The 24,936-nt window shown below is 43.1% G+C and overlaps 1 protein-coding gene across 1 annotated transcript in view; it reads right to left on the reverse strand.

Moving 5' to 3' along the window:
- The window catches only part of ARFGEF3 (ARFGEF family member 3), a 171,985-nt gene extending 150,750 nt beyond the window's left edge, over positions 1-21,235 (reverse strand). The window contains exons 1-2 of the mRNA XM_056125974.1: positions 21,027-21,235; positions 12,519-12,570 (exon numbers count right to left, since the gene is read on the reverse strand). Of these exons, the coding sequence (XP_055981949.1) occupies positions 12,519-12,570; positions 21,027-21,111 (137 nt within the window). The 5' untranslated portion in view covers positions 21,112-21,235. The remainder of the gene's footprint in view (positions 1-12,518; positions 12,571-21,026) is intronic.
- Between the last annotated feature and the right edge of the window lie 3,701 nt (positions 21,236-24,936).

Here is a 24,936-nt window from a genome sequence, read left to right on the forward strand (position 1 = left end):
GGAAGATACTGTGCAGAGGGGAAGCACATCTTTGAAATACAGCCCTTTTTCTCTCCAGACTTCGTTAAATTAAAAATGAGCCTCAGTCTGCTCCCACTCAAGAACGTGATCTATTCCAGATTCGCTCCTTTCACTTAGGCCTAAAAAGGAACCCTCAGAAATTCTGCAGGTTCGCTCATCTTAATCTTCTTAGAAAACGCTACTGCTTAGTGATTCTCTCAGCTGAGTAAGCAGGAATGTGGAGAGTTAAGGGTTAGTAATTAATGACATAATTACTCAGGTTTCCCCAGTGGATATTCACATCAATTTCAGACCCTGGTCTCTTTTATCTTAAAGTCTTCTGCTGCACAAAAAGAAAAGTCAATTTAGGGCTTTTTCCTGGCAAAGTTCTGCATATACACCAGTTTCCGTAGCTGTAATTATTCCTGGCTCTCCCATCAGTCTGAATATAGGCCATCCGCTCTCTGGAAAGCTCTGGCTCTTTGTAAATAGCATTTAAAGTTGTTTCAATAGAAAGTAATCATATATCCATACTCCTACATTAGTTAAGCTGTAGCGCTCAGGAATGAGCAGAGGCTAAACACAGAAGCTTTTCCAAGAATCTTTCCAGTAACGGTGCTTTTTCATCCAATGGTTTACTATGTAAACGTGAGGTCCTTTTTTTTATGTACTTCAACTCTCACAAATGCTAGAAATAAGAAAAGTTGAATTTCTGTGTCAGCTAGATCATGAGAATGGGAATTAATTTGCAATGGGGTATGATGGGAACTCTGAAGTCTAACAGTTTTTACTCTGAGCCTCGGGAAGTCCCCTGCTTCAGAGAAGAGCTTATGAGGGTTGGGTCCTCAAGGACAGCATGTAGGAGTTTTCCTGGCAGTGAGTAAAGATTTCAAAATGTCAGCTTAGATTCTTCTATATCCCAAATTTAGGAAATCTGTGACTGATAAGGCTAAGAAGCATCAGATTCACAGAGCACTTGGAATGGGATCTGGGTCAAATTTATTGAACTTAATTCCAAAAAAGTACATCAAGGGATTGTGTGATCACATAATCCTACTGACTTATAAAGAGTTCAACTCAGAGAAGTATGCAGTAAAATAGAATTTTATAAAAATATGAAATATTCCATAAATGCGGTGTCAGGAAAAAAATCAATCAAAGGATTGTAGACCCTGTGGCATACCTTCTATGGACGGAAAGTCTTGAAGGAAACTTTTTCAGAAGTCACCAATATAAGCAATTTTTTGAAGGCATTTTTGGGAATTAAACCATGAAATTTAGACCTAAGTTGCTGATATGGCATAGCTTAACTGTGAAGCCAAATGAAAAAAGTTCATCCACTGCACCCCATCCCGCCCCAGAGCTCCCCAGAAAAAATCCTGCCTTCCTTCCACTGGAAAGGAATAAAATAGGCCTAAAAAGGAAAATTCAGGGGCCAGAGCAATAGCACAGTGGGTAGGGCTTTTGCCTTGCACATGGTCAACCCAGGTTCGATCCCCAGCATACCATATGGCCCACTAAGCACCACCAGGGGTGATGAATGCAAAGCCAGGAGTAACCCCTGAGCATCACTGGATGTGACCCAAAAAACAAAAAAAAATCATAATTGAATTGTTACACTTTTCAAAAAATAATACCATATTTCTCTCTAACACTTCCCTTTAGGGCCAGGTGTAATAAAATAAAGACATCAGCTACTCATCATAAGGCGTGCTCCCATCCTAAAATATCAAACACTACACACAGATATCAATCACTGCTTAAGAGTGCATGCACTTCTTTAATCGACTGCATCATTTAAAAAGTGCTTCTTGGTCCAAGGCTATTAAGAAGGAGAAGCTTTGTAATTGAGAGCTAATTGTAGGTCATCCTTATCAAAGGGACTGGAACACATAAAAACCACTAGGACTGCTAGTTAGCTGACAGGTAACAAGCAGAAGTAGTTGTCTCTAAGTTAAGATACAGTACATGTTAAGACAGGTGGCAATAATATTCTTTGTCTTCCACAGCAGATCAAGGAAAAGGAAAAATAAGAGCCTCACCTTGATTTCTTACATGAAGTACGACCTCCTCAGTTCTAACAGTGCACTTTCTTGTTGCAGACAGGCATTTGTTAACTGCCTGTTTAGAGCAAGCTTGATATCAGGATGCAACAACAATTAGACCTACTCCACAGCAAGCCCTTATTCATTAACCTTGGAAATGGTAGCCACTGACCTCCAGCTACGTTCCAATGTCTCTTGGCATATTTCTTTTGGGATTCCCTGAGATCAGAACTTTTTAGGACGAAATTATGCCAAAAATGTATCTGATATCACTATTATTCTCTTCTGCTCTTCTTTGGTGCAGAACTAGCAAAAGATCAACCGAGCCCAGATACATGTTTGTGTGCCTCTGCAATGTCAGCTGAGAGGAAAAGCAGGACCACCAAGACATGATGACTTAAGGTGAGTTTACTTTTAGAAAAAGCACTGATGCTTGCAAAAGCACCTGGAATGGTATGGAAGGTTCAACAGAAGAACTTATACTGCATGTAAGCTAATACCCTCCAAAGAAGAGAGCAAGGAAGGTAGCTCCACATTTCTCTACAACAGAAGAAAGGCAGAAGCTACAATGAAAAGAGCAAAAGTGCCTGCTCCCAATACAAGAGACCACTGCAGTACTCATCCATTTTAAGTTACACTCAGTCCTTCTCAGTTGACTTATATTTCTTCAAGTGAAAATCAAACAAAAAATTCACACATCCCGCAGAACTTTCTCCAGGGCTCAATGCACAGTGCTAGGGCACTAAAATAGATAAAAGCTGCAGAAAGCAATTAAAATGAAGCTAGACAAAGAATGGGAAGCAATTATGGATGATTCTCTCCAAGCATAAAATGCTGATGAATATGACCCACCCTTTAGAAAAGATCATCCTGCCCCCAAATGAAGGCAAAGAGGAACATAATAAGGTGATATAATAAGTGGATCAGGCAGGCAGAAAAAAGTGAAGCAATGGGCTGGGCAGAAGCTCAGTTAGAGCTGAGGAAAGATGGGAGAACATATGCAAGAACAAAAGGGAACAAGGGCTATTAGAGACTTTTTGAAACTACAACTGGCAGAAGAAAAGTATCTAGGCTTAAGGGTGACTCTGAAATCATAGAGAAGGTAAGCAAAACACTGGCTGAACCATGGCTGAAGTCATGTTTTGAGCTGTTCCCAAAAGGGCACCAAGTAATGCCAACAAGATTCCCTTTTAGGAGCATAACATGAAGACTGCCATAGCCATGCCACCAGACTCCGCACTAGACTTTTTCACTTGGGGCACCCCAGAGGGGGTGGCTGAGAACCCTACCCCCCCAAGAGGGACCAGCCCTGGCAGTCAAACACCTCCAGAACCGAACAGCCACCATGCTCAAGGCTGCTCTCCACATGCTCGGGCCGAGTCTCACGCATGAGTGAATATATTCTTGGACCACATGGCCACAAATGTGGCCACATGACACAACATAAGACACTCCCTACCCATTCTCTATAAGTACCACATATGATGGGGTTCAGATAGCAGGGAACAAATCATAGAGGGAAATATATATACACACATATATACATATTTTCATATATATACATATATATGTATATATATACAAAAGCCTACATCACTCAACCTTTAACAATGTGTTAGTGATATCCTAAAGAATGTCTTAATGGCTCCTGCCAAAATAGAACAATATTCACACTGTTTCCTATATGAACACTTTTTTGTAAGCATTTTCAGTGGTTCTTCATAACAGACAATACAAAATATATTATTTTGGTTGTGCTTTGGGACAGGGATTGAGGTTGAGATGGAAACATCCCAAATTTGGTGGTGGGAAGGTGTAACAGTGGTAGGATTGATGTTTGAATATTAAATATAATCAATTATTGTGAACTACCTTATAAAATAAAAAAAATTGTTTAAATTCCCTTCCAATTGTTGCCTTTTAGCTATAGGACTGTCGTGGCATTTTTCGTCATCTACATCCAGATAAGTTCTGGGGCAATTAACCTGGGAAAAAATAAAAAGGAAAATCCTGGATTGGAGCAGAATGGAGTGGAGGTTCTTTTGGGATTATATTTTGAACATAATACTCCAAGTCAAATTCATCCTGGGGTGGGATAGGCAGGCAGTGTGCTTCTTCCTGGTGAGCTTATGAGTCTATGAGAAGCTAATGAGAGCAGAAACTCATTTTTATGATCAGTGTTCCTTGACATGGTACGTTAAACACAAGCACCCCCAGCTCCCTGTCCCTGACAAAACACAGACATCACACTAATCAGAGTTGAGTAAACAGTAAAGGATTTAGTAATTTTTTTTTGACTTTTTGGGTCACACCTGGTGATGCACAGGGGTTATTCCTGTTTCTGCACTTAGGGAATTACCCCTGGCAGTGCTCAGGGGACCATATGGGATGCTGGGAATCGAGCCCGTGTCGGTCATATGCAAGGCAAATGCCCTACCCACTGTTCTACTGCTCCAGCTCTGGGATTTAGTAATTTAAGACTACACAAGCTGAAACTTCAACCACTTCAACTACTTCACAACGTCAATGAACTGGAAGCTGTGTTTCTGAACACAACTTTGGAATCTACTTCTTTACTCAATGAGATACTACAGGTTCTCTTGCCAATATCCATTCTGGCACAAGCTCTTCCACACGCTCTTGTTTTACAAGAAGCAAGAAGGTGGCAGAGTCTCCATGGGAGCAGGAATGCAAAATCTGGAGAGGCAGTTTCATCCTGCAACATTTTGAAGATACTAAGTGAGGGGATACAAAGGCCAATTATTTGTAAATATTAATGTTTCATTGAGGAAAGAATCAAAGAACAGAATGCTGAAACAATAATCAACTTGATGGATAAGTGCCTTGGAAGAATTTTGTTAATGTATGGTGAGGACCCAAAGGGGAGAAAACTGGCTTCTACCAACCTCAGCCCAGTCTTTAAGGATAAGGGGAGGAGGAACTGAAAAAGGCTACATGTTCTGAAAAACAATTTTTATAGAAAAGCAGCTCAGAAAATGTAGCCCTGATACTAAGGAGTCATATCAAAGAGAAAGTTGAATCACTAACCAAACATTCTTGTCCTATTCTTCTGCTCTAAGCTGTAGTATGCAGAAGGGAAAGAACTCACAATTATGTTCTATTTCAATTGATGAGGTGACCCCAGAAAGAAGGAGAAGGGATTGTAAAGGACTGTTAGTAAAACCTAGTCATGGGACTAAGGGACTTATAAACAGCCTTGGTTGGGAGAAAGAATTTGAAGAAAGATAAATACACATGATCTCACTCATCTATGGTTTAGGGAACAGACAATATCAAACAATGAAAAACCCTTGACCAGAATTTAAAAAAACTCAGAATACTAGGCAGAGGAGAGGAAGAGTAAGTAGGGGAGAATGAGAGGCAGACCACAAGTAATATAAGGACATTGGTCTTGGGTACTTTGAAATGGTGAGGTGCAGAATTAGGTATATCAAAACCATAAGCATTAACATTATTGTAGACATGTGACCTAAACCAAAATTATTTTTCTTGTTGTTATTCTGGGGGGACACAGCCAGCAGTGCTCAGGGGTTATTCCTTCCTGGCGCTGTGCTCAGGGATCACTCCTGGGGGGGGGACTTGGAGACCATGTATGGAGCTAGGGATCGGACCCAGGCTAGTTCCATGCAAGGCAAGCTTTTTCCCCACTGCACTATCACTCTGTCCCCTAAACTATAATTAGTTTTTAAAAAATGTTTAGCCCCCACATTCTAAATGGTCACCCAAAAGGACAAAAATGCTTGAGGGGATGTTTACTTTGGTTGCATGTTTTCTAACTAGTCAGAAGTTGTGGCATAGTAGGCCAGGAGGCAGTAGAGGTGGTGAAGAATGTGGGTGACAAGTCTTTCAACACTCCCCATCCTTCTCATGATGGATTTGCAAAGTAGAACAGGTTTGGTACAGAGAGCAGTTACTGTCAGGTCCTTCCCCTACTTCCTACTTGTCCCCCCCGAATGATGGCAGCCCCCACAAAGCAGAAGAAATCACTCCATTTTCCATGCAGGTTTTCAATACATTTGTCAAAAAAATTTAAAAAGCAAAAAAACAAAAGGCAGAATTGTTCCTGAGTGGAATATGCTGCTAATGTTCTACTCAAGACAAAACAAAGCTTGATTTAAGTGCTGATAGCCAAGCAGCTGTGAGAACTTTTTAACAGGTTAGAGTCCAAGTACCAAAACCAGGATAGGACGAGTTAAGCAAAATTTAAAGAAGCACTGAAAAACCGTAATCCAAATGAACAAGTTATTGATGCTGTTTTAAAAGTATAGTGTAAGTCAATGGAATACTATGTAGCTATTAGGAAAGATGAAGTCATGAACTTTTCTTATAAGTGGATGATCATGGAGAGTATATGATAAGTGAAATGAGTCAGAAAGAGAGGGACACAGAATGACTGCACTCATTTGTAACAATAACATAACAATAACATAATATGAGACTGTCACCCAAGGACATTAGAGACAAGGTCAGGAATATTGTTCCATGGTAGGTAGCCTGCCTCATGAGCTGGGGAGAAGGCAGCCAGAATAGAGAAGGGATCACTAAGTCAATGATGGTTGCAGGGATAGTTATGGATGGGAGATGTGTGCTGAAAGTAGACAAAGGACCAAATATGATAGCCTTTCAGTACCTATATTGCAAACCATAATGCCCCAAAGTAGAGAGACAGTATGGGATAAATTGTCTTCCATAGAGGCAGGGGAGGGGTGGGATAAGGGGGGTATACTGGGGACACTGGTGATGGAGAATGCACACTGGTAGAAGGATGGGTGTTTGATCATTGTATGACTGAAACTCAAACATGAAAGCTTTGTATCTCATGGTAATTCAATAAAAAATTTAAAAAAATAAAAAAATATAGTGTAAATAATGTGGCTACAACAATGTTCCATGTTTACAATGCTACTTTTTAAAAATTCAATATTAACACCAAAAAGTCATCAAATGCATCAACTTATACGAATTTAAGTAGTACAGAAGATGTGGAACTTCCAGGCAGATATAAGCCAGGAAGCAGCTCTCTCCTGAGGCAAGAATGGTCTCAAAAAGACATACACCTCAGCTCTGAAAATTTGTAACAGAAATCATAACAGTAAGGGGTTAAGGCATTTGCCTTGTATACCGCCAACTCGGGCTTTAATCCCAGCACTGCATGTGATCCTCTGAGCACCACCTGGGACGATTCCGGAGCACAGGACCAGGAATAGATTCTGAGCAGTCAGGCGTGGTCCCACTCTCCATCTCCCCAAAATAACCCACAACAATATGGAAAACTCCATAAATGACCGGGCTGTTTTTTTTTTTCACCTTATTGCCAGAATCACTGAGGAAAAGTTAGGAGGTATTGGAGGTGAAAGTACAGAGTAGAAGGATGTCAGAGAACACTAAGTACTTCATGCTATTAATTACTAGTAAAACCTTATCATAGCTTCTGTATCTTATTTATCATTTGGTTGTAAAACTAATGGCAAATAACAATGTCATCAGTGACTATGTGTGGCAACTTGATTTGGTGTCTGTCTGTCTCTACTAGAGAATATAGCAAGATACCTTTGCTTGTAGCTCCCTGCGACGTATTCAATATGCCAAACACAGTAACAACAAAGTCTCAAAATGAAGATCTTACTGGTCCCGCTCAAGAAAATCGATGAACAACGGGAGGACAGTGACAGTGGCCTTTACTTGTAAAATAAGGACTCACAAATGGTAACCCTAAAATACGCCTGGGCCAGGGATCAAACCTGGGGCTCTCACATGCAAAGCATGCACTCCAGCCCTTTGTTATAAACATGAACACTCCAAGCCATCTCCTTAGCCCTCGATGGCTTCTTGAGGACAGGGAGACCATGACAGCCCACTAATCCACAGTCTTTACTCAACTCTGCGAAGACACATGGAAAACTGTGACGCATGTGAAGAATGGAAAAAGGTGCAAACTATGAAGATACAAGGTTCTCATAGGAGACACTTAAAACTTAACACTCCCCCCGCAAACCAAAAGTAAGAATGAGTATAGAAAAGCAGAAAGATTTTCGCATAGCTACTTAATAATATCTCTGAGATAGTATCAGAGACCTAGGCCCTACAAAAACAGGATGAGAATGCTATTTGGGTCTTCCAAAGAGGAATTGAAAGAGCTATGCTTGGAGTATCACACTTTACTCAAGTGAAAGAAGAAATCCAGAGTTCTGACCTTCGTCAATGATCGAGAATTGGGGATGCTCTCTCGTTTGCCAAGGCGTCAAAAATCAGATGGGCTGGACACGTAATGAGGTTTGGAGATGACTGCTGGACTAGAGCCATTACCGATTGGATTTCATGGGGCGTCAAAAGATCGTGTGGCCACCCACCTACAAGATGGTCAGACTTCTTCATCAAGACCCTGAATGAGGTTCTTCGTGTTCCTGGAGCGAGCAGACTCCATTGGGCTACACTAGCACTCAAGAGGGACAAATGGAGACATTACTGGCACCTGCTTGAGCACATCAATGAGTAACGGGATGTCAAGTGATCAAGTGACTTAATAATATAGAACATTTTTTTCCTAAAAGGTTCTGGCCTTTTTCCATCCTTGACCTTGAAGCTCTCCAAGACAGTCTGCATCAGTCCCTATCTCTGTTGGATAACTGCCCATCATATCAATAGTCAGAGTGGCTATTTGCTCCAAGAGCCCAAGACAAAAATAAGCAATGTCTCCAACCACCCCTTAATTCCATTAAAAATGTGTTATTGGGGCTTCTCCCCTAGAATGTCTTATTGTGACTGAATCCAGTCACTAGTGTCACCATAATCATTCATGTCACATGCATGAATGATGTGTGTGAAGGAGTGATTAATGGGAAAATAACACACAATAATAACACAACCTTAGGTCTTTTAAGGTTTTTTGTTTTCTTCCAATTTCAATATCACTGTTAATATACACTATTGACCAAAATAACATTTGTAATTATCAGAATGCTAATCTATCTAACATAAAAAGCAATCAATGGTAAAGGAAAAAGAAAACATTGCAACAGTTTTGAGATTTTAATAACGCCTTCCAAAGCCAATAATTTTAAAAACTCTGAAAATAATTACTTCTAGGTGATTATGCTGCAGAAATGGGAATAATCTGAATTTAAAAAATCAGGAGAATGTAAGAAATGATTTAGGAATCTGTTTCTTATATACTAAATATTAATGGCAGAAAATAATATTTTCAAATTCTTAAGAGCAAATATTTATAAAATGCCTAGATTTGGGGGGGGTGTTGGTTTTGTGGTGACACCCTGTAGTACTTGGAAGTTACTCCTAGCTCTAATTAGGATCACTCCTGGTGGTGCTCAGGGGACCAGATCTTTTCTGAGAAGTTTCTCAAAGATCCCATGGATAATAAAATAACAAGATTAAGAAGGTGTGATATAGGTTTAAAATGCCAGGAAGATGAATCAGAGAATGGAAGGACCGACAGAAGGAAGTGACTGACATAGGGAAGGCCATTACTTTAAATCTCTTTATATCACCTCCCTAATAATAGAATGAAATGACAATTGGGTTTATTGACTCTATTATGTTTTAATTTTCATGATAATTTTTCTGATACAATGCAAAAGCTTTCAAGGTTTTCATCAATAGCAATAACACAAAGGAAAACTTTCTAATATATAAAATTCTGCATAAGTTTGTGCTTGCTACCGCATACTAGAGTTCTCCAATTGTCTTCCTGCACCTCCTTCAGCATACAAAACCTCTGAGTCAAAGTTTGTGGCTGTTATGTCTCAATCCGATGGCTCAGTTCTCTATACAACGGTGCTCTATTGAACAACTGCACACCTAGAATTCAATAGCACGTGTCCTTGATAGACAGGAATGTATGCTTTATCATTAGGATAAACACTCTGAATTCTATTTCTAATACTGATGAAGCTACGTAAAATACACCTGTCTACTTATCCACACATCCATATCTGAAATCCCTCCCATCAATTGTGTGTCTACCTTCCATGAGTTATACAACTTTCCTAGGTTGTTCTAATGGTTAACTAACCCTGGGGTTAATTCCAAGACCATGAATGAGAGTAAAATTAAATGCCCAAACAGAGAATGAAATATATGCCCTCAAGTCCATTAACAGTATACTGATTTACACACAAACACACACAAGGTGGGAAATATCAGTTGTCTCTTGATGGACATTCTCAGTCAGTAAGCAGACCAGGAGCCCCTTCTGGTCTCATTCCCTAACACTGCAGGCAGACTTCTACCACAGAACAGACCCACAACCTTAAAGAGCCTAGCGGACTAGAGAAATCGTTCAGTAGGTAGGACGCTTGCTTGATACACCAACCCTGTTCAATCCCCAGCACCATACACGGTCCCCTGAGCCGGGCCAGAAATGATCTCTGAACAGTGAAGTAGGTGTAAGTCCTGAGCACTGCTGGGTGTGAGTCCAAAACAAAACAAAATTGTTGTAGGCTTATCCATCCGTTGGATCACAAAACAACCTTTTACCTCACATAGACAGCTTCCAAATTTTTTCAGTTGTGCTTATCACACATTTTAAGGTACATTTTATACTTCACCATAATTTTAGTTACAAAGAGATACACTCTGGCATATTGGAATTGCTTAACATTTTAACTAAACTATAGCACACATCTAGATGTACCTAGTGAAATCTAAATACCACACACCTTCACCCATCCCAAAAATATGTGACACTCTTTTTTAGCAGTAAAATATGCTGCATTGTTCTTTGTTTTTCTTGAACGCATACATCCATTTCATTTCTTCTACAGAATTTTCTCTGTGTTTTAATGCTTGAGAGGCTTTTATTAATCTTCCTATTATATTTCTCTGCAATAAAATGAACAGATTTTTTTCTAATTTCTGGCAGCCGTAAGGTTTAAAAGTGTTCAATTTTCCTCTCGTTTGAACTATCAGCATTAATGCACACAATTGATCCAAAACACCATTAATAATTATTTATAAGAATGTTAATATAGTTAACATGGAAAGGAGAACTTTATTGGAAATGCAATTATAAAGAAATGGATAGGACTCTTTTTTTTCTCCACAATTAATTCAAATACCTAAAGCTGGATAATGTCTGTTGTGATCATAGGATGGGATTTAGTATCAGTTCCTTACTTTTACTTTCAGTTGTGTAGATGGTCACAGGATAAACCTTGTTTATATAAAGAAGAGGATGAAAGAGACTAATTAAAAATCTTTTGCCTGAAGTCTTTTAATTGGATCGGTTCTCTTTCATTTTAGCTGAAAACCAAGGAGCAAAAATTAACCTGCCAAAAGTGCATGGCCTGGAATTAGAGTCATTCCCTTTAACACTTATGTTTTCATAGTTCTTTGTTGGTGGCAAGAGAATTCTGCATCTCATAGCCACACATTGCAGTAAGACCGAAGGTGGAATGGGTATGAGTTGAGCTTTTCCTTTGTGGATGAGAGGAAAGAAAAGGTAAAGGGTGAGATGGAAAAGGGATGTGACAAAATCTGATAAGGAAACAATCAGTTTTAAGAAAAGGGACCCATAGAACTTGAGTATCAGGAAATGGTCTCCTTCATATTGTTCGTGCCGTCATACCACTGGGGAGAGTCTTCACATTCTCCCAAGTGTTCTCGTTCCCCACCTGGTACATACCCCGTCTAGGCAACAAAGTGGTTATCATTTGAAACTTTATACACACCAGAGTATACTGGAGTGTTTAAGACATGAATTTTCTTATAATTCATCCACCTGGAGCAGGTATTAGAGGAGAGGTAATGATTTTTTTTAAAAGACAGAAACATAATGCTTGTTCAATCTACTTGAGAAACAAGAAAATTCTTAAAAAATCAGCATTCTGCCAATATTATTTGTTGTTAGGGGCTAACCTTTACTTTATCCTTATAATCAGAAGCAACTTTCTTATTTATTCCCTCCAACTTTTCCACAGCAAGCTTGTATTTTTCCCTTATAAAAATGTTGGTGCGGAGAGTGGGAGAAAATCAGGAAGCTGGGAGTTGGTGGCAGCTGGCTATGGGGGACACAGCTTCTTGTTCCAGGGCTCAGTGCTGATTGCAAATGTCAGCTGGTATACAGGGACCAGTGAGAGGTTAAATCCCATGATGTAAGACTGCATCCCCCAATTCCATTGTTTTCCAGAAAGGAATATCCTTATCTGTCCATATCCTCGTTAAGGTTTTGGTGATTTCTCTCCTTAACCAATTTTACTGTCCACATCTGACTTCAACAGCTGATTGCATCACAAACTTCACACAAGTCACAGACAGGTGTAAATCAGTGAAATCATGTTTCTATCATGCTAACTCATAAAATATCCCCCTTCACTGATACCACAGACATCATCGATCAGCAAGTAAAGATTCTATAAACTGATGAGGTTATTTGAGCTTCCAAAAAAAACACAGTGGACAGTTTTCATTTGTGCTATACAGTGCCAGTCTCCTTACCTCAGCAAGTGTGGCGGAATCTTGACAATAGTATCCACACCACCCAGGGTTTCTGTAAAAAAATTTATGAAGTTAGAAATAGGCAAAGACTGAAAATCTGCATTGTATGTTGGTTTCTTTTTTTCCCCTGGAAATTCCTGTAACTGTAAATTGATCAAGTCTCAATTTTCTGTCTGCAACTCGTCTATATTCAAAACCCCCCCTTCCTTGATTTTGACTCCTCAGGAAGGTTAAAAATTGGGAAGAATTTTTCTATAAAGATGAAGAACAAATAGTAAAACTCCTAAAGTGAACTAGAATGCTGATTTAATCTAGTTACAAGAAACTAAAATGCACAACTTGCTAAAATGTCATATTCTTGCAATAAAAGCAGAGAAGGAAAGCTATTTTCTTGAAAGTATCATTTTAACACCCGTAAATAATAAGATCGTTTTGAAAGCCTTTTAAGTTCCCAAGTACTAGTACTAGTACATCTCATTATTCTCATATTTATGACATAGTAGATTACTATATGTCAGGGACACTGACTGGAAAACATCCCCCAAATCTTATTATTCCAATCTGGAAGTTGAGTATGTTATCACAGCTGTGGGTTGTTCTCAACATTGCTATCTACAACTGTGCCAATGATGAAAAGCTCACTATTCTCTTGCCCAAACACTGTTCTATCTCCATAATTCTAAGGATCTACCTATAATTTCAGTGTGTCTCTGCATGTGTATGGGGTGGGTAGTAGAGGTGATTCACCATATGAAACACACAAACAGGCAATTTCCTAACACCCAAATGGGTGCCCTACAATTTAACTCCCACAGTTTTACAACCCCCCAGGTCAAGGCTTCAGTCATGAAAATCTGGATCTCCCTATTTCAGATGCCAGTCCAGGCTGGCATCTCAAACCCAGATTATCACATGAGTTTCTGTCCCACCTGTCACAGGTTGGAAGTTCCCAGGACCTCTTCTTTGGATTCCACTAATTTGCTAAATTAGTTCATGGAACTTAAATATTTTACTCAGTAGAGTCCGAGTTTATCATAAAAGAACGTAATTCAGGAGCAGCCAGGTAGAAAAGACATGTAAGGCCAAGTACGGGGAAAGGACCAAGAGCTTCCATGCTCTCTGAGCTATAATTCTCCCCAGATCTCCATGTGCTCACCAATCCAGGAATTCTCTGAACCACATTTTTAGTTTTTGTTTTTTAGTTTTTGTTTTTTGTTTTTTGTTTGTTTTTTGTTTTTTGTTTGTTTGTTTGGTTTTGCTTTTTGGGTCACAGTTGGCAATGCATAGGGGTTAGTCCTGGCTTTGCACTCAAGAATTAGTCCTGGTAGTGCTTGGGGGACCATATGGGATGCTGGGAATCGAATCGGGGTCGGCTGTGTGCAAGGCAAAAGCCCTACCCGCTGTACTATCACTCCAGCCCTTATTTGGGGTAAAGGTAAAGGTAAAGGCCCTCCCGTTGATCGTCGATTTGCTTGAGCGGGCCCAGTAACGTCTCCATTGGAGACTTTGTTGTTACTGTGTCTGGCATATCGAATACTCTCGGTAGCTTGCCGGGCTCTCCAAGAGGGGCGGAGGAATCGAACTCGGGTCGGCCATGTTGGCCGCGTGTAAGGCGAACGCCCTACCGCTATGCTATCACTCCAGCCCATTTATTTGGGGGTTTTTGATAAAAGCTTTATTACAATGTATTACAATGTATGACTGATGAAGGCAAGACATTGTCTATCAGTAATTAAACTCAATCTTAAACCCCTCTCCCTTCCCCCCTTTTTATCAAGGGGAGAAATGCAGAATGCCAACCCTCTAATCATAAAGTTGGTTCTCCTAAAACCAATCTCAACCACAGGGTAGGGCCATAGGCCACCTAATTAATGTAACAAATGATACTTGTCATGTTATCACTTTCATCACTTAAGAGATTGCAAAGGTTTTAGAATCTCTGTTAGGAATACTGATGAAGATCAAGTTTATTATAAATCACAGTATCACAAGCTCCAACTTATCTCTTTTCATCTCAAACTTCATTGACTTCGCTCCTCATTGATTAATGTCAACAAGCTCTTTCAATATGAACCATTTTCACTAAGAAAAAAGAAACATGCCTCTTAACTCTACTGAGAGACCAGAGGAACAATAGATACCAAAAGGATCCATGAGACTCAGAGGCAAGAACAGGCCAAAATATGGCAATAGAAATCTGGGACTGCTGTGGTTAATGGGGCAAAACAATAGGTGAAAGCAAGAAATGAGCAAAATAAAAAGATCAGATAGGTAAGATAGTGCTGTGTGGTCAAAGGGCCAAGAAAAGAGATGAAAGGACTGAGATTAGCCTAAAAGTGACCCAGAAGCCAGGGAGCTATTCCCAACCCTGGTTCCATCTCTAGCACTATATGGCCCCACTAAGTGTCACAGGGTGTAGCCCTAGAAGCCTCCAGCATCCCTGGTAAGACCCTGATGGCCCTTAGATGGCCCTTAGACTACAGATGGTTTGGCACCCTTGACTGCGTACATTGAGCCGCTGGCCTGGTTGGCTGAGAGTCAACAGGTGAGTCACCGAATCCCCTGGCTGTAGAGTCCAGCAGTCAGTACCCAAGGGCAGTGCCCAAGTAAGCTTCAAATGGGAGCATTTGCCACTGAACAGTGAAACCATGGAGGCTTTCCTCATGAGATGGAAGATTCTCTATTTGCCTCCTGAAGTGTAATACTCCTTAAAAAAAAAAGCCGAGAGAACTAGAAGAAAGGGTCAAGAGCGAGGAAGTCTTTGAGTAGCTATAATGAGCACATAACATCCAAGGAGAGGTGCTCCTGTTGGTCAAGTGCACAGGGGAGGGAACCCCATCAGACGAGCGACTTCACTCCTGCTAGCTCACCAGGAGGCTGTTGGTGGGTCCTTGCGCCTGGAGAAGTCAGGACTGGTAAAATCTGCTTGAGTTCCTGCATGACAGAAACACTGTCGTGACAGAGCCTCCTGCCAGCCTCACTGCCCCTGAGACCCCCTTACTCTATTGCACCTAAATAAGCCCCGGTATGGATTTCTGGGAGCTGAGGTGTTCAGGTCGAGGCACTGTCAGGCTCTACCCAGGAAAAGTCAGTCCCAACCTCCATCCAAGTTCCAGGTTTCTTGTCTTTGCAGCAGAAAAGAATTTTAGGAGAAGACAAATATTAAAACAAGTTAGTTTCTTTATGTATGTGTGCAGCGGTTTTGGTGGTAGTGATGGGTGGATGGGGGCAGTTGGAGACTAATTCTAAGAAAAATGCAGGCTTTTCCTGAGAGAGAGGAGTCATGAACATAAAGAAAACTTCACACCCTCAAAAAAATAATAAAGGCAGCCTCAGAAAGGAGTTCTGGAAAAGGAAGGAGAAAAATTCTGCACCCAGATTTGGGCTGCAGGCAGCTCCCAAATGGAGTGCTCACAGAGGAGAGAAAGATTTCACAAATTTAATTGGGCTGCAAGGAACTCCTGAAGTAAGTTGCTTGGGGAAGTTAATGATATGGTTTTATTTGTTTATTTTTCCAAACTCCCTTAGTTTGGGTGAAGGGTCAAAATTATGGTGTTTTGGTCAAGGAGGACTTTTATTTATTTATTTATTTTATTTTATTTTTATTAGTGAAACACCATGAGGTACAGTTGTAGACTTACAAATTTTTGTGCTTGGGTTTCAGTTATACAATGATCGAGTACCCATCCCTCCATCAGTGCCCATTCTCCACCTCCAATGCTCCCAGTATTCCACCCACCCCCATCCCCCATCCCACCCTGCCTCTGTGGCAGGGCACTCCCTTTTGTTCTCTCTCTTCAAGGAGAACTTTTAATGCTGGGATCTCTTCTGGACAGGGTCTGGCCTATATCCTGAGCTGCCCACAGGTTGACTCCTTTTCAGGCTATATCTTGTGTCTGCAAACGTTATTTGGTGTTATGTCTTCCCTTGAAACGTACAGTCAAAGGGCCCCTACCTGAGGGTCTGCTCCGTGCCGAATAGGCAGCTGCTTGGAGACGTGGCTGTCAGAGCATATAAAAATGTGCGCATTTTCTGCAACGAATCTAAAGCTGTGGGCATGCCTGTGTCCAACTCCGGGAGGGTGGGAAGTGGGAAAAAATAGGGCCTCCTCCTTTATCTTATGTACCAGAAACTCAAGTATTCTGGGGAAAGGAGTTGGACCTGGAAAAGAGAGCAGCTAAGAAATGTGAGGTCTGGGTGTGGTACCTGGGCTACAGCGATGGCTACCTACATCCAGGGTGACCACAAAGATGTGTGAGACGAGGATGAGAGCAGGGCTGCTAGGATTGGGGACTATATGTGCTATTATCCCTCAATAAATAAGATAATGAGAAAGTCAGTGACAGCAAGATGATGAGAAGGATGGGAGCACTGTCACCACAAACTCCTCCCCCGCTTTTATTTTTTGCTTTTTGGGTTAGTGCTCAGGGCTTACTCCTGGCTCTGTGCTCAGGGATCACTCCTGGCAGGGCCTAAAGAACCTTAGGGGTGCCAGGAATTGAACCCAATTTGGCTGCATGCAAGGTGCTACCTGACCCGCTGTACTAACAAGCAGTTGGCTATGAGAGGTCAGAAACTGTGGCTGAAAGGAAAAGCAGGTGGAAAGAGAGAGGGAAGGAGGGTGCTGGGACAAAAAACAAAAAAAAAACAAAAAAAAAACCTTCCCCATTGTTTATTGTTCTGGCCTCTTAACTTTCTCCTCTCCTTCGTTTTCCAAATTGTTTCCACTTACCTTCCCCAATGCATGTAGAATGTGCGAAGTGTGTAAATTAGAACAGCTGGTTCCTTCCCCTGTGGTGGTTCTGCTCTGCCATTCCCATCCCATCCTGCCATGCCCAGCTCAAGGGCCTCCAGCCCTGCAGTTCCTAAAGACAGCAGCCGGCTATTGTTTCAGGCTCGCCCTGGCCCCTCCCAAGTTATTTTCAGTTTCCTCCTCAGACCATTTCCTCACTGACTAATAAGATCCTGCAACCTAGCTCACCCAAACTAAAGGAAAACTGTATTTCTTGTCAGTTAAGACAGTTGTTAGGAAACCTGATTTTCCAAGAAGCATTTTTTTTGATAGCGCAGAAGAAAACCCTCAAGTTAAAATAACAAACAAATTAACGAAACAAAAAATACTCCGATCTTCTGCCATTTTCTGCCATATCCCTGAGCAGAGGGAATTACTCCAACAGCTGGGTAGCACAATCATGGGTGATTTTACTTTTGTCTTTATGCTACCCGAGCATTTTCCAATATTCTAAAATGAGCACATACAAGTATAAATAGAAAAAAAAGATAATATCGCTTCCAACTCAGATCAGTCATCAAAGTATTGATTTATGCATTGAAGATTTGTCTCTCAGAGTGCGGGTGCAGGGGGGCCCCCAGGGAAGCATAAAGGATGAAGGAGCTTCCTGGGATGAAGAAGCTGCATCTACAGAGCCAACATTAGTTGTTTGGGTTGCCCAGCACTCACTCTCCCACTGTCTAAGGCAGCACGCAATTTTTACTTGGAAGAAACCATCCTTTCCCTGACTCTGAGATTTTCAGGAGATTGGTGGTCCAGGTCTAAGCTGGATAAGTCATGGCACTGCTGACCATGGCATTGCTTATCAAGACCAGACTGGCTCGGGGAGAGATGTGTGGCTCATGAGGACACAGAGAGAACAAGTACGATCAAGGAGTAGGCAGGAATGATGAGACAGACCTACTAAGGTCGTGAGTGAGGTCTCAAGGAGGAAGAACCTGAAGGTGATTCTGACACATTACTCACTCTCTCCTCTGACAGACGAATGGGAGATGGATCCACTTTCCAAGGATGCGCTCGCCATCAGCCTCTTTCTCCTCTAAGTGTCCCTTCCTTTAAGATGCACCAAGTATAGAAGCTCCTCTCTCCCCATGATGGCATAATCGAGAGATGACTCCTTTCTTGAGCTGGCCTAAGTGTGGATGTCTCTTGCTATCCTTCTCATGCAGAGCATGCCCATCACTCTACAAAAGAACTAAGTACTGGAAAGGATGTTTCATACTGGAACCAAACACAATCCACAATGAGTCTTTCAGGGGGATGGGGGGGGGAAGGGTTCCATTAACAGAGTGACTAGATTCCCTTTTGCATAAGTCAGCCTGAATTCATGCTTGTGCCTCAGGTCTCAATGATGCTGCTCCAGAAAGTCATTTTTTTAGAGCGACAAGCAACTATGACCAAAGCAGAAGATGCTCGTGGAGTCACGACAGTAGGGCCCTGCACCCAGAGGAACAAATAATTCAACTGAGGGGCTCAGGGGAAGCTGTGATTCTCAGTTGAACCTTGGGAACCTGGAAAGGAAATTCCTGGCAGAAGGATTAGCATGAGCAAAAGCAGGGAGGAGTTCACTGCATGTTCCAGGAAGATAGTACTAGAAGGTTGAAGGCTGGAGTGGGTGCAGTTATAAGAAAGGAGACTGAGGCAAGTTTCTAAAGCTGTTCAAAGGAAATTCCACTCTGTAAGGAAATCACAGTGGGGAGAGGTGTGATGGATGAAGAGTAAAAACAGTGATGAAACAGTGGGAAAGGACTGATGTGGGAAATCGAGGAAACTGTCTCCTTTGGTACAGAGTCCTTCTGATGAGCTCTTCCAACAAACTCCTTAGTGGAAGGAGGCATTTCCTTTATTCTCATATTCCTGCTGTTCAGTTAATGGGAGGTCTTCCTAAATACTCACCAAGTAGTAACAAAAAAGTGGGGGGAGAGAGAAAGAGAGAGAGAGAGAGAGAGAGAGAGAGAGAGAGAGAGAGAGAGATGGCCCCACAGCTAACACAGTCTTCACATCAAATCTCTTACAAAAACCCCACCAGTTGACAGCAATCCTCCCCAATTCCTAACCCACTCTTCTGTGGTCTATTTTCTTGGTTCTAGATTTAACCATACAATAACTGCCCTGCATTAGTATTAACTATTTCAAGCCCATCATCCTCTTGGTAAGTAGAGAAGGTACTGGAAGATGAATCACATTTTCCCTAACAATCAGCCTGGGAGGCCTGGTTCAACACAGCTCTGATTTTTTTTTTTTTAAGCTCTGGCTTTCTGGAGCAGCTTTAAGGACCTAGACTCAGCCCCAAGAGGCTGAGTGTCAAAACTGAGCCCTGAAAAATACCAGCTTACTCTCCTCCTTGTTATCTAAATCTGCTTAATTTACAGAAAGAAAAAAAGAGAAGAAGAAAAAGAATCATGCACACAAGGAATGGCCTGTTCAGAGTGGAGTCAGGCCCTGCTTTATTATGTTACTCAGCCAGCTGTGACCCTTCATTAGAACCCAGCTCTCAAGGGCTCTGCTGAATGACAATAGCAATGCAAAAACAGTACTGTAGCTTTAAGGGCCTCACTGCTCACTTATTTATCTAGTCCATTTTTGTTTGACAGTAAAATTAAATGATCACGTTCTGGTTCAACCTACAAGATAAACTTCTTAGACTATATTTGAGGTAATTTTAGGAGGATATTCACAGGTATTAAAAAAAAAGAATGTTACTGGGATTGCACATCTAAACATTTAAATATTAAGGGAATCCCCCAAACGCCACCAGAATTCTACATTTGGTGTCAATAATATTGGCACTCATCTCTGTCTAGTCCCCCCCCCCCCCCCATACAATACGGCGTCACAAGTGCCGATTGTTTTCTGGATACGGGAAACGGTTTAATTGAGCTGCAACTGGGAAATCAATTGCAGGCTTGAGCAAGGCCAGCCACCGCCAACCAAGCTGCCTGGTCCCCCCCTCCCCACTCCCTCGCTCCCTGAATTTCCTTCCACGGAAGGCATCCCTGTCTCCCAAACTCCCTCCAGGACCCTTTCGCTCGCCCCAGTTCCTGCCCAATTTTCTCGCCTTTCCGCTTGCTCCGAGGTGATGTTGTGCCACCTGAGCCTGATGGGCAAACACAAATTCGCCACCTGCAACTTCTTGCAAAGGCTCGCACCGCTCGGGGATCTAGAATCCCACCTGTCTGAAAGGCGAAGCACATCCCAGGAGCAGCGGTAATACAATCCCTCTGTGTGTTTATTTTTTCAGAGGCAACCACCACGTAAGCTAACATTTAACAGGCTGGCCTCTGGGGAAAAAAAAAAAAATCTAATGAAATCCTCTCTCCCTGCCCGGCGGCACTCGCCAGCATTGGGTGATGGGGGTAACTTCCCTCTAACCCACGGTGCCACCAAAGCAGACCCCTCCCTGGGTGGTTCTCCCCAGCTGGGGCTGCCAACTCCGAGACGGAGGGGGGTTGGGGTGGGGGGTGACCCCAGCCCATGGAGCCGGAGACCCGGAGCGCCGGGCCGGCCAGAACCGAAGGCAGCGGTTCTCAGGGAGGGTCGGGTTTGCAAAGAGATGGCAAGCGAGGAGAAGCGGGGCGGCTGTCACCGCCCGAAGCCAGAGGCTCGGGTCGCGCATCCCGGCGCCGAGTCAACTCCTGGGTCCGCGCCACCCGCCGCCAGCCCCGGGGACGCGCGGCCTCCCGCGGCGGCGAGCAGGTGCGGCGGCGCGCGCTTACCCAGGGCCCAGGTGCTGCTCTCCTTGATGGCTTTGTACTTGCTCCCCGACGCTTCCTTCTGCAGCTTCCTCAGGATCTCTTCCATCTTGCCCTCCGCGGGGGCCCGGCCGCCGGGGCGGAGGCTGCGCTGGGCGAGGCCCGGCCGGGAAGGCGGACGCCGCGGCTGCTGGTCCCGGGCGCCCTAGGCGGCCGCCGCGCTCGCCCCCATCCCTCCCGCCCGCCCGCGCCCGGGAGGCTGCACGGCCGCCGCCAGCCGCCGCCACGTCAGCCCCGCGCCCCGCCCCGCCCGCCGGTCAGGTGCGCCGAGCGCGGGAGCCGGCCCGCAGCCCCGGGAGGCCCGAGCGAGCCCGCGGGGGGCGGCGGGAGGGGCCTCACGCCCGCCTCTGGCTGCCGGGAACCCCGTGCACCCCCCGCTCGCACTCCCCCACCCCCCCAGGTGCCTGCGGAGGATGTTCAGTGAAACGCATCTCCGGATGGGGTCAGGGCCAGGCTGGGTGTCAGGATGTCAGGAAGGTGAGCCTGTGAGTGAGTGAAGACTGTGACCCGTGACACTGTGTGTGTGTGTGTGTGTGTGTGTCCATCATATACATGTGTGTTGGTAAGGGTTCATGTTCCCATCCTACACATGTGTGTTGGTAAGGGCTTTTTTGCTTCCATCAGGCACATGCATTGGGAGGGATTCACGGTCCAGTCATACATGTGTGTTAGAGGGGCTTCATGTTCTATCATACACGTGTTTGTTGACAGGGGTTCATGTTCCATCATATACATGTGTGTTGGTTTATGCTTCCATTGTACATGTGTATTAGTAGAGATTAATGGTCCCATCATACATGTGTGTTAGAGGGGCATCATGTTCTCATCATACACATGTGTGTTGATAGGAGTTCATGTTCCACCCTACATATGTGTGTATGTTGGTAGGGGATCATGGTCCACCATGCACATGTGTGTTGGTTGGGGTTCATATCTCGTTAACACACTTATGACCCAGAGGCAAAGCTACTTCACAGAGCAATGATACTTAAATTCAAAACATTCTCAAAACAGAAGTCTTTTTAAAAGATATTTCTATCCTCTCCCTCCCTCTCTTGCATCAAAATATTCCTCCAAAATAAGCTGCTGCCCAGAAGCCCTCTGCTCACAGAGGACCAGTGAGGGGAGGGGCTCAGGAAGGTGTCCCCAGGGAAAACGGGAGAGCAACCCTGGGAACAGAGAAAGCAGTGTGAGCCTGGACCTCGAATTTTCTTCATTTTTAGATCGAGGTACTGGTTTACTGGTTTCCCAAACTACGTCTGAGGATAGGTTCGCATCCTGAGTAAGATCCCATGTCTCTTAAGTCTTTATCAGGAGGAGATCCTGGGATGGTGACAGGAAAGAGGAAGGGGAAAGTGAGTGGCCTGTCAGGGAAGCCGTGACTGGGAGCAGGAAAGGCCATTAAGCATACACAATTTTTCTTCCAAAAATGTAACTGGAGACTGGAGCGATAGTATAGCAGGTAGGGCATTTGCTTGCAGGGACTGATTCGGGTTCAATCCCCAGCATCCCATAGGGTCCCCTGAGCTCCTTCAGGAGTAATTCCTGAGTACAGATCCAGGAGTAACCCCATGAACATCATCAAGTATGACCCAAAAAGCCAAAAAAAGGAAAACAGAAAACCCTGTATTATCTGGGGAGCAAGCTCAGAAGGCCAGAGCTCATGCAAGGGAGACTCCCAAGTTCTGATTCTAGGCACTGCATAGACCACCGCACTGCTGAGTGTAGACCTGGAGTATTATCGGGGTGGTGCTCACTATCACTACCTCTAGGCTTGAGCAGTTCCCCACTACAGAGCCCTAGAACTGAACCAGCTCACATATTTGGCTGCATTTCATATGGAGTGTCCCTTGGGTCCCTGAGCATCATTTGGGAGTCCCCTCCCCTCCTCATGTAGCTACAATAACAAGAAAAGATAGTAGAAGGGCAGCTTAAAAGGTACTTAAAAGATTCTGTAGAAGCCTAGAAATAAGTTAGGCATAGGCCAATTGTACAATTCTATTGTAGTTTTGAAAAGACTAGAAGAAATGATGGCAGGAGATCTTTTTTTAAAATTTATTTATTGAATCACCCTGAGAACAGTTAAAAGGTTTCAGGTTTAAGTCTTGGTCATACAGTGATCCAACACCCATCCTTTCACCAGTGCATATTTCCACCACCAAGAACCCCAATATACCCCCCATCCCACCCCTCCCCATGCCTGTGAGGCAGATGATTTCCACTTGACTCTCTCTCTACTTTGATTACATTTATTATTTCGACAAAATATGCATCATTAGTATTTGGAATTTTCTCCCAACAATCAAACCTGCTGAAAAGGCATCGTGAAATAATTTGTTTTCTATTGCTGGTTATGTAGACCATATGATGTCGCACAGACGCAATAGGGGCCGCACAATTTTGGATTTCTGATATTTCTGATATTTATTTTAATTAAGTCTGGAGAGATTTCTGCCAAAAGCTGCATAGTTCCAAGATTGGTTTGTGTGCCTCTGGGGCCATGGCCATGCCGGAGAGCCGCTTGTGGGGGGCAACTCGTGGTCTCGTCGGGGCAAAAAGGGCAGGAGATCTTTAAGGAGTGGAAATGGTAGGATTTAATGACTTGAGAGTTGAGGTGACATATGGGAAGATTTCCTGGTTTCTTATTTGCAAAAAATGGGAGAATGACCCTGTACTCCAAGAGAGGACAAGATGGGTTTTGAAATGGAAAAGGGGTGTTTACGAATACCATTTTGAACAGGCTCAGTTGTTGTTTGTTTGTTTTTGCTTTTTGGGTCACACCTGGTGATGTACAGGGGTTACTCCTGGCTCTGCACTCAGAAATTACTCTTGGCGGTGCTCAGGGGACCATATGGGATTCTGGGGATTGAACCCAGTTTGGCCACATGCAAGACAAATGCCCTACCCACTGTGCTTTCGCTCCAACCCCCCAGGCTCAGTTTTAAAATGATGAAATGCCAACCAGTTGGGTATTTTGTTTCTGAAGAATTTGGAGCCAACTTTGATAGAAATGAGGGTCTGAAAGTCATCAAATATAGAGATTACTGATGCCTAGAATTTTGCAAAGGTTGTGAAGAGGCAGTGAATGGGAGGGTAAGGTAGGGTGCCAGGAAGGGAGAGGGAAGGAAGGTTTACCCTCAGATGAGGAGCAGAGGAATAAGCACAAAGAGAAGCTAAGAGCTGGGAGGAACCCAGTGTAAAAGGGCAGATTAGAAAGGGGGTTCAAAATGGTATCCAAAATAACACATGCAACTACCAGGAATATCACTTGGGGGTTCAAAAACACACAAAAGAAACACCATCTGCACTTCTATGTTCACTGCAGCACTATTCACAATAACCAGAATCTGGAAACAACCTGAGTGCTTGAGAACAAATGCCTGGATAAAGAAACTGTGGTACATCTATACAGTGGAATACTACACAGCTATTAGAAAAATGAAGTCATGAAATTTGCCTATAAATGAATGAACAAGGAGAATATCATGATGAATAAAATATGTCAGAAGGAGAGGAATAGATATATAATAACTGCAATCATCTGTGGTATATAAAAAATGTATGAAACTAATATCCGAGGCCAAGGAAAAGAGGGACCAGGAAGATTGGTTAATGGTTGAAATATACCACAAGTATGTGGGGAGCAGAGGGTAAGTAAGATATAGAAGGGACTAGTATGACAATAATAGTTGGAAATGATCACACTGCTGCATCGGCTTCAGCCCCATCCTGTAACTGAGATCCAAGTAGGCCCATGGGGACACCTAGAACTCTAGGACACCTAGTCCATCTAGAGCGCTAGAACTCGAGATGAACAGGGGGATGGATGACCAAATACATCGGTTTCTCTGACTGCAGGGACAGAAGTCACAAA

This window comes from Sorex fumeus, unplaced genomic scaffold (assembly GCF_029834395.1).
Source record: "Sorex fumeus unplaced genomic scaffold, SorFum_2.1 ptg000061l, whole genome shotgun sequence".
NCBI classification, from domain to species: domain Eukaryota; kingdom Metazoa; phylum Chordata; class Mammalia; order Eulipotyphla; family Soricidae; genus Sorex; species Sorex fumeus.